The sequence below is a fragment of the Myripristis murdjan genome, chromosome 14, assembly GCF_902150065.1.
Source record: "Myripristis murdjan chromosome 14, fMyrMur1.1, whole genome shotgun sequence".
NCBI classification, from domain to species: Eukaryota; Metazoa; Chordata; class Actinopteri; order Holocentriformes; family Holocentridae; genus Myripristis; species Myripristis murdjan.
In genome coordinates, this window is record NC_043993.1 from 36,269,692 (window position 1) to 36,280,268 (window position 10,577).

A 10,577-nucleotide genomic window follows, 5' to 3' on the forward strand; every position below is an offset into this window, starting at 1 on the left:
GCACCATGCCGTGAAATTCACGGTTCCACATTCATTCCCACTACACCAGCCCGCTTGGTTCCGGGAACCAACCGTGAAAGATTTCAGCCCAGTTTGACATCTGGTGCTGGCCCGGTTAGAACGGGGCCGCGGAGGCGGGCCTAAATATGATCTCCTTCGTGATTGGTCCGTTAGAATGTCAGTTAAATCAGGCTGCTACAAACTGACAAGTGACAAGTGTCAACCATTAAACCTTCAGCCAGTAGGCTATTATTTACAAACGTTAGTTTCTGGAGAGATTATGGAAGAAATTGATTTGCTTGCGGAGTTTTTTGTTGGGTTCTTCCGTTGTGTAGCCTAGTTTACATTTTTCTTACAAATGGAAATGGAAATGTGACCACTAAGCGAAGATGGCAGAGCATCTGTGAAGATGATGATGATGATGGCATCAGGTGGGTCGGCCGCGGCACCGGTTGGAGTCAGGCAGGCCGGTACCGCGGCACCGGTCGGAGTCAGGCAGGCCGCAGCACTGGCCGCTCACCTGTCAAATCCGGCAGACCTGACCGGCCGGCCCGCCTGACCGGTGCCGCGGTACCGGCCGGCCTGACTCCGACCGGTGCCGCAGCCAGCCCATAAAAAAGCTACTGGCCGGCAACTTATTCAAACAAGATTTTGTCCATTAAAAAAAGTAGCAAAAAGCTAATGTATCAACTGACAGCTCCTCTTGTTACTATAACAACTCCATGGCAACGAGCGCGCCTCTCTAATTCTCTGACGCCGACCCGCTGGTACCATAAGCAATGGAAACACTCCAAGGCCAAACAGGGCCGTGCTGGGCTCAGCCCGGCACGGCCCTTCACGGCACGGCTCTGTATAGTGGAAAAACGCTAAAAGAGAGGCAGAGAGACAGACAGGGTACCTCCAGCGTTATCTTCTCTGTCATCTCTGGTTTGCCGTTGATTCGAGCGACGCGGTGAAGACTCTTCAGCGCCTCCCCCGACCGCTGCTTCAGCACCAACCAACGGGCCGACTCCGAGTACCACCTGACCAATCAGAGACCAGCCCCGCCATTGTTATTTTAGGAACATTTCCCTGTAAATATCTGTTCCAGAGCCGTTTATGTTGTCAGCTGCAGGCTGCGAGGTGGTGCATGAATTTGTCTGTAATAATAAAAGTCAAACTGATCTAATCTGATGAACATGAAGCTCGTCTGGCCTCCATACACCCAAGCGAGTGCAGGGCAGCCTCTGACCAGCAGGCAAACAACATGTTCCTATGGTGATGGGTTAGGGTTACTATGGCAATCAGTCCACCTGCAATTAAGAAAATCTGATCTAATCTAATTTAACCTCAACCATTTTCCTGAAGTTCTCTACAGACAGAAACTCCTTCACCAGAGATCTAATATACATTATGGGGTGTCTGAAGAGTTGTCAGTGACAGTGGGGTTGTGCCTCTGTGAAGCCTGTTACTGGAGACTTGTGATTGATTACTGACCAGCTGTAGGCAAAGCACAGGAAGTGCGGGGCGCAGACAACCACCTGCAGCTTCCTCCAGTCCCTCAGCCAATAGGCAAGCCCCGCCAAGACCAGCTGACCAAAGGTGAAGAAGAAAGAAGTGAGTGTCCCCACTAATGTCCTTGTTTTGGTCGGGATCCACTCAACCTCTAGACAGAGGGACAGAGAGAGAGACAGAGAGAGAGACAGAGAGAGAGGGAGAGAGTGAGAGAGAGAGAGAGAGAGAGAGAGAGAGAGAGGGAGAGAGAGAGAGAGAAATGAATTGGCTAAATAAACTGGGAGATTCTGCATCCCCTGGAGTCGCTCTTCAAACCAGTAAAATCAAGTGTCTGCTGTATGCTGATGACGTAGTTCTGCTGCCTCCTACTGAGGAAGGCCTACAACAACACCTGGAGCTCCTGCACAGAGTCTGTCAGACCTGGGCTCTGACTGAGGAGCTCTGGGAACCACAACCATCAGCTCTATCAAGGCACAGGTAAACTAGAACATGCAAAAAATCACACATTTAGGTCTCCTTGTTAGTTCAACAGGCAGTTTTCAAATGGCTGCACATGAGCTGAGAGACAAATCAAGGCAGGCATTTTATGAGATTAAAAGAAACATCAGACACGGACATTCCAATTAAAACTTGGTTACAAATGTTCAAATCAGTCATAGAACTCACTGCCCTACCTGGCAGTGAGGCATGGAGCCGCTCAGCACACATTTAAAATGTATTAACTGGGACAATCACTCACTTGAGAAACATCCCCTCCAAATCAATTATTGAAAAAAGAACAATCATCAGACCCCAAACCACCTGGCCCCCAGAGCCAGGTCCAGGCTCAGACAGACCCTGAGCAGGTCCAGGTCCAGGCTCAGACAGACCCTGAGCAGGTCCAGGTCCAGGCTCAGACAGACCCTGAGCAGGTCCAGGTCCAGACAGACCCTGAGCAGGTCCAGGTCCAGGCTCAGACAGACCCTGAGCAGGACCAGATCCAGGCTCAGACAGACCCTGAGCAGGTCCAGGTCCAGGCTCAGACAGACCCTGAGCAGGACCAGATCCAGGCTCAGACAGACCCTGAGCAGGTCCAGGTCCAGGCTTAGACAGACCCTGAGCAGGTCCAGGCTCAGGCAGACCCTGAGCAGGTCCAGGCTCAGGCAGACCCTGAGCAGGTCCAGGTCCAGGCTCAGGCAGACCCTGAGCAGGTCCAGGCTCAGGCAGACCCTGAGCAGGTCCAGGTCCAGGCTCAGGCAGACCCTGAGCAGGTCCAGGTCCAGGCTCAGGCAGACCCTGAGCAGGTCCAGGTCCAGTGGACACCGTGTGGCTCGCAGACAGACGTGCTCACTCTGCTCACAGAGACAAGTCGAGACAGAGCAGCACTTTCTGCTCCACTGTCACAAACAAACCAGAGACATTTTCCTCCCCAGATTTAGAAGTTACCATCAGGATGTGGGACACTTTGAGACAGGGACAGACTGAAGTCTGCTGCAGGAGAGAAACCAGACGGCTGCTCACTGGCAGCTGAACAGGAGGCCCCTGCCAGCAGCTGGGTTACGAGCATGGAAACACACAGGAGGGAACCAGCACTCCCAAAAAAAAAAAAAAAAAAAAAAAAAAAAAAAACAACATTCATCAAAATTTAGATTTTAGATTCATCAGAATTTAGTTCATTTAGATTAGTTATTGATAAGTAATGTTGATAAGCTGTGACCCTGATGGTTTTGTTGTGCTGCTGTGTTGTGCTGCTGTGGCTCTTAGGCTGTTTGGCAATATAAACACTGAGAGAATCTTATTTTATTCCACACCAACAGAAATTAGATAAAAAAAGACAGACAGACAGACAGGCAGACAGAAAACCAGGCAGACAGGTACTCAGTGAGACGCCGTTGAGGATGACTCCAGAGACCGCCATCCCGGTCAGGAAGCGGAAGATGCAGTAGGCGGAGTAAGACGGAGAGAGAGCCGAACAGGAGCCAAGACACGCCACCTGGAAGTATGACCAAATAAGGACAGAACGCCTGCCGAACCTGCAGAGAGACAGACAGGTGGAGAGAGAGAGAGACAGTTCAGCAACAGAGCATGATGAACAGCTTCCATTTCAACTCACTGGTCTCTGAACTCGTGATGTGGGTATGAAGAAGGTCTTCACATTTAGTTTATCTCAGGGAAAGGCAGTGCCCACTTCCTGTTATTTTTTTTTTTTTAATTATTATTGTTGTTGTTGTTCGTAGTAGTAGTAGTAGTAGTATTTTATTTATTTATTTATTTATTCTCACAGTATGTCTCGGCTCCCACTGGCCATTCATCAATAACAGATACCTGATTGTTGATTGGTTTGATCAGATTTAGGCTCCCAGCTGACTGACTTCACTGCCTGCTTCACCGTCCAGCACATAATAAACCTTCTTTTCTCAAAAAAGTACCATGATCTTAAATTCATCATAGTGTGTGTGTGTGTGTGTGTGTGTGTGTGTGTTTGTATGTGCGTTACCTGTCTGACAGCCCCCCATAGATGATGGCACCAGCCAAGACTCCGCCCATATAAACTGTCTGGCTCATCTGCTTCAGAGGCCGCAGATTGCAAACCAGATCCCACTGAGAGAGAGAGAGAGAGAGAGAGAAAGAGAGAGAGAGAGAGAGACACCGTGACCTTTGACCTCCTCACGAAACATCACAAAGTAAAATCCACATTTCCAAATAATGTGTGTGTGTGTGTGTGTGTGTGTGTGTGTGTGTGTGTGTGTGTGTCTTTGATAAACAGTAAACATGTTGAATTAACTGTAATTCTGGAATATTTCAGAAATTATGCGTAGCATATGGAGGCCTGTGCTCCATAAGTCACCAGCTCAGTTTCCTGGGGTGTATTCAGCGCAGACGTACCGGTACGTAATGTCAAGCTAACAGAAACGATAAAGCTCTGAACAACCTGTTGCATTACGCAAGCTTTGGGAGTATGGAAGCCCAGAGGGCCATTCTCCTCGCGACTGTAGCCGAAGAACTGTCTGAGCAGGACATTACTTTACATACAATGTCCACTATGAAAAAAACAGTTATTGTTAAACATTGTTTCCAAGATTTGTACCATAGGCCTACACAAATGAGTTTTAAGTTTTAAGTTGAATAAAAGTTGCCATATTATTGAGAAAAGCAATAAACTATGTCTGATCTATCATCATACTTACCACATACATGTGCTTTTACCTCCTCAAATGATGGGCAACATTTTAAACATAGGCTGCACTAATATAGCGACTTGGAAGCCATAATGGAGCGCTAGTGTTTTAAATTGCGGAGGCTTCAATACAGGCTGATGCTGATTGGATAACACCTGTGACATGCCCACAAAATGGAGGAAAACTACCTGTGAGGCATGTTGCTCTCTGTTACAAAACGTTACAACCAAACACACCATTCAATGAGACAATGTCACCCAACGTTACGTATCGTAACATCGTTAAATACACCCGTTTTCTCTAAGCTCCACCCACTCATTCATGTCTTCATCCAATCACAACCTTACAAACATCACTTTAGCCAATCACCTGTAAGCTGTCAAACTTTAAAAGCATTCTTTCTCTCTGCTTTCATCTCAGCACCGTGGTGTTTCCTGGCCCTCCTCCACCCCGTCATCATCTGATTCCTCTCCAAACAAAACCTCCAATCAGAAGCTCCTACTCATGAAGGCATTCCATCATCAAGTTCTCCACCCCTGATCACCTCCACCAGGGGCTCCAGGGGGAAGTTCCTTCACAAGTGGAGTCAGAACAGAGAGAGGTGGGGCTGTCCAACTTTTGAGGGCACTGACCGTAGTATTGTTATTGCAAAGCTCAAATATTGTAGTTTTCCCCCCTTCAGCTCTTGCTTGGATGATGAACTACCTCTCTTGCAGATCACAGCGAGTAATTTTTTGGTATTTTTTGTGACAGCAAAAAGATAACGTATGATGTCCGATAGGGTAGTGCTTAGGTCCACTTTTATTTTCAATTTTCATGGACGATTTGCCATATGCTGCCATATGTCAAAAATAGTAATATGGTAATGTATGCAGACGACTCAACTTTGTTCTGTGTGGCTCCAGCTTCAGTGGAGCAAAGAGGGTATTTTCAGGCTGAGTTGCACTGCATTACCAAATGGGTGAGAGTGAAATGATAAGCACTAAACATTGCTAAAACTAACTGTATTTAGTGGGAATATTCTTGCTAATGCTACTGCACTGAAACCATATTACTTATTTATTGTCTTGGTCTGCTTGGAACAGAACATCAATAGCAGACAGACTGAAAGTGGATTTTCTTTTAAAAAGTTACTAAAATAGAAACTGATGAACTTTGAAATTGTTGTGGTTTTCAGTCTCAGAATTTTTAAGATTGTCTTTAGTTTTTGCTTTTTGTGGTTGCGTATCTGACAGGTTCAGACAGGGCTGGTGTGACCCTCCTGGCTGGGGGCTGGACTCCTTCTGTGGAGTTGCCCGGGGTGAGAGGCAGTGGTCAGGTGTGGCGTTAATCATTAGCTGCTGTTTTGGAGTGTCTCCAGGTGGACAGGAGGGCTGCCTCCCTGTGCTTTCAGGTGGCAGGTGGGATGCTCTGACTGTCAGGACGGTGTATGTGCTGAACAGCAGCTCGGAGTACCCAGCCTTCATAGAGGCACTGGGAAGTGACCTAGTGAGGACACTATCTGGGGACTCTGTGGTTCTAGTGGGGGACTTAAACACTTTGTTTTGGACCTCTGAGCGAGTCGTGGACTGCCCATAACAAACACCATGTCGGAGCATAAAGAAGCTCCTAAGTGAACCTGGTACCGGAGCTTATCAGGCCAACAACTTTATGGTTCCTTCATCAGACCTACAGCTCTGCCTCTCTCTTCTCTGCCAGCATGCAAGGTTGAAACCCCCCGAAATAAATGGTAAATGGGCTGCATTTCTGTGGTGCTTTTCACACACACACACACACACACACACACTGATAGCTGCTCATCAGGAGTGGTTTGGGGTTCAGTGTCTTGCTCAAGGACATTCCAGCAGGCTCTCTGAAGGAGCCGGGGATCAAACCAGGAACCCTCTGACTACCAGACGACCTCTCTGCCTCCGGAGCCCCGCCCCCCGGCTACCTGCTGACGTAAATAACTGTAACAGGAAGTGGAGACGACTTGTTTGTACCTCAGAGACAATGGTGGAGAGGAACTCTGTCCGTTCATACGTCCATCCGTCCACGCAGCTCTCCGTCTGCGCGTCTGACACGTTGGCAGAGCCGTTGGCCAGCAGCTGCCACTGAGGCTGCACATACCTGCCAACACACACAGGTACTGCTACAGCTGGTTCACCAGGGACACCTGATTCACCTGACACCCACCATCTAGTACACCTTAGCAACCCAGTAGTATTAGCGTGTAATATTATTGTGTAGTCGTAGCGTGTAGTATTGCCATGTAGTATCAGAGTGAGTGTGGTATTAGCATGTAGCACCTCCTGCAGCGGTCCAGTTTGGTGCCGCTGGCGTCCAGGGGGATGAAAACTTGCAGCAGCTGCTCCTCCTCCACCTGAAACCAAAAAATCCCTCGGTCATTGTTTACAACAAATTTTTGAACAAACAGTAGTTGCTGACATCCCTTTTTTCATGTTGATAATGAAACATTGATGTTTACAATGGTGTTTATGCGTTGCTTTATGAGAACAAAGGCAGGGCAAAGCAAACATAAAAAAAAAACATTAAATTTACCTCCAACCAAAAATAACAATATAAAAATGTCAGAGGTAGATTAATCGGCACAAATAAACATAAATTCAACCCTTTTCACCGACAAGTAACACGACCTGAATAACACACGGCGCTCCCGCAGGAAGTCTCACAGTACAACATCCCTCGTGTCCATTTGTAACCATGGTGATAACACGGCGTTCACAGCGTCTCCTATCAGCTATGGAAAGCTGACAGAAACACTGCAGTAAAGAGAGTCGTTGCTATGGAAACGACACATGGTCTAGTCGTGTGAGTGTTTGGTGTGAACTGGCCTGCGACGCAGTGAAGCTGCAGCAGAGAGCCTGGCCTCTGATGCCCACGCCCTCTGTCATCCTTTGTATTGTTTCAGGAGTGAAGTTAATACATATATCAGTAAAGAGCAAACACTGCACCTTTAAGCAAGCCAGGGGCCAGGAGCCATGGGCCAGGGGCCAGGGGCCAGGGCCGGGGCCAGGGGCCAGGGGCCTGGGGCCAGGGGCCAGGGGCTGGGGCCTGGGGCCTGGGGCCAGGGGCCTGGGGCCAGGGGCTGGGGCCTGGGGCCTGGGGCCAGGGGCCAGGGGCCTGGTGCCAGGGGCAGGGGCCAGGAGCCAGGAGCCAGGCCCCTGGATCCTGGCCCCAGGCCCCTGGGTTAGGGTTAGCCCCTGGCCCCTGTTTTATTCAGATTCATAATCTGAATAAAACAAACCATACGGTCACAGGTGACTGATAGTCAAACTAAAACTCAAATACTTACAGACAGGCAGGCAGACAGACAGGCAGGCAGACAGACAGAGAGACAGACAGGCAGGCAGACAGACAGAGAGACAGACAGGCAGGCAGACAGACAGAGAGACAGACAGGCAGGCAGGTACCTCGTAGTTCGACAGGTTGTAGTGTGTGCTGTTCACCAGTATGCGGCAGTGGTGAGCTGGGATTCCTGCAGTGAAGTTGTTCAGCAGGTTCTGGCTGGCCATCAGCAAACCAGGAAGGCTGATCAGAGTCACATGGATCCACTGGAACCGCCCGAACCCGCCCACCTCGCCACGGAAACGCACAGGAAACAGGAAGTAAACATTACACACATCAACTACAAAATAAAGGCCATGCACGCTTTCTTAAAGGATAATTCTTGTATTTTTCAACCTGGGGCCAAAGGATTCATGAGGACAAAATGTTCTGGAAGCAGTCCGCCGTCTAAAACGCCCTCTAGTGACCTCTAGGAGAATCACAGCCTCATTAAATTTTACAGACACAAACTAGAGAGCGAGGACGCTCAACATCCAATCACTGAAAAGAAAATGTTCTTACAGAAATCTGCAAACGTTATAAGATTTTGTTACCAAATCAAATCCTGAATGTTTCTGTGGTGTTCCTCAGGGTCTCTGTGTCCTGATGTGGAATTTTGGAGGATTTTTGACCATTTTTATTAATTGGCCAGCGGTTCACCTTTCGCAGCCTCACAGTTTCACAGATTTTTTTTAGTGCAATTTTGCATGTTTTTTTTTTTGTTTGTTTTGTTTTTACAGCGCATTGTGTTCTGCGTCCTGATTGGCTAAGGGAGAGCCTGCGCATTGTGTTCTGCGTCCTGATTGGCTAAGGGACTGTAGACCATTGTCAATCAATCTCCTCCGTGCCGTGTCTCCTGTACAGTACAGAATGCGTTCATTCTATAATACTGGACTTATTTTTCTACAAAGGTTTGAACTTTGAGAGTTTAAACAAGAGAGAAAAGTGAGAAAATGTTAATGCCTGTCTGAGAAAAGTGTATAAAGTGTGTAGTGAGGGGTTTTACAGCCTTAAAACATCTATAATAATTGTAAAAAATAAAGCTGACTACTTCGCGGATTTTGCCTATTGCTGGTTATTTTTAGAACGTAACTCCCGCGATAAACGAGGGACCACTGTATCTTATTTTGTGCCTGTGGGGTCGTTATAAGATAACAGAAGCAGATTCTTGGAAACGGGGTCAGTTTGTAATTTCAGTGTAATGACAGTGTAAGTCTGCTAACCAGCAGGCCAACACTCTTCTACACCTTAACTGACAACTTCATCATTAACTGGTTTAATGCTTAAGCCTGAAAACCCTTGGTGACTGGATCCAGAGGGAGACAGCAGGTTTGTTAAAAAAAAAAAAAAAAAAAAAAAAAAATCAAGGCTCAGGGCTGATGTTAAAAAAAACAAATCAATGTTTATCTGTCAAAGGGGTTAACTTGTGCAGTGAACTTTGCTTTTACACCGGAGGAGTCACATCGTTGCTTCCACGGTGCGATATACAACTTTTCATATCGCAGAAGGTTTTGAAGGTTAATATCTGAAATTAGCTGCAGGCAGATACTCACCACCACCTGATCCCCTCCAGGCTGCTGCCTGGATGAAGATGTTTCAAAATAAAGTGATAAATAGATGTAAAGCTGAGTTATAAAGACAGGGTATGATTTGTTTAGTTTTGCCTAAACGCAGCAGCGACAGGGTTGGCGAACACATGGAACATGAGAATAAATCAAAAACTAAATAAAAACAGCTTAGGCTTCAACCTGCACCTTTTCAGTCACTGAAATATTGTTTATGTTGTTTATTCCTGTTGTTCCTTTTGATGACTTATTATTATTCATTAATTTATGTTATTTGTTTTGTAAAATAAAAAAGAAGGACCAAATAAATTATTATTATCGCTAAAAATGCACTGGTTTCAAAACCCCACAAACCACTGGAGAGGCTCCCAGGTGGAATTCCTTGTCTTGTATTTTCTCCAAACCTCAAACTCCAGCTGACCTCCACGGTAATCATTACTGTCTCAGGTAATCAATAATCCTGCCAGATTACCTGACCAAACTCACCTCATCCAGAAGGTCGGTGAAGCCCATCGTCGTGCCGCCTCCTCCTGCCCTCCTTCTTTCTTTCTTTCTTTCTTTTTATTGTTTTTATTGTTTTTCTACTGTTTTAATAAAAATCAGGACTTTATGAAAGTCTGTTTGTTTTCTTCCTTTCCTAGAAAAGTTTTCTCATCTGTCAGACTCCTGCAGTCTCTGAGTAATCCAATTAAAAATCAAAACAGAATGAAACGGAGAGCAATAATGATAATAAAAACAATGATGATGATGATGATGGTGATGATGATGGGTCAGCTTGCAGACGTGCGGGGAAACTGAAGGCTGGTCCTGCAAAACAAACAATCTGATGACAGAAGTGGCGACGAGGAAGGCACAAACCTGTAAGAATGATCAGAAACTCAAACTCGGTGCTGCCTTGACCTCGACCTTCCCGGCGTTCCGGAGCCTTCCGGAAACTTCCCAAACGCGGAGTTACGGTTCATTTACCTGCTGTGGTGACGCCATGGTATTCCAATAACCCCGTCATGTTCATTTGACAGAATTTTGAGGTGAT

The 10,577-nt window shown here is 46.9% G+C and overlaps 1 protein-coding gene across 1 annotated transcript in view; it reads right to left on the reverse strand.

Moving 5' to 3' along the window:
- Positions 1-10,057, reverse strand: part of oatx (organic anion transporter X) — a 16,226-nt gene extending 6,169 nt beyond the window's left edge. Inside the window, exons 1-8 of the mRNA XM_030068141.1 lie at positions 10,031-10,057; positions 8,066-8,230; positions 6,941-7,014; positions 6,635-6,761; positions 3,971-4,074; positions 3,352-3,506; positions 1,477-1,645; positions 899-1,022 (exon numbers count right to left, since the gene is read on the reverse strand). Coding sequence (XP_029924001.1) covers positions 899-1,022; positions 1,477-1,645; positions 3,352-3,506; positions 3,971-4,074; positions 6,635-6,761; positions 6,941-7,014; positions 8,066-8,230; positions 10,031-10,057 — 945 coding nt within the window. The remainder of the gene's footprint in view (positions 1-898; positions 1,023-1,476; positions 1,646-3,351; positions 3,507-3,970; positions 4,075-6,634; positions 6,762-6,940; positions 7,015-8,065; positions 8,231-10,030) is intronic.
- Positions 10,058-10,577: the final 520 nt, after the last annotated feature.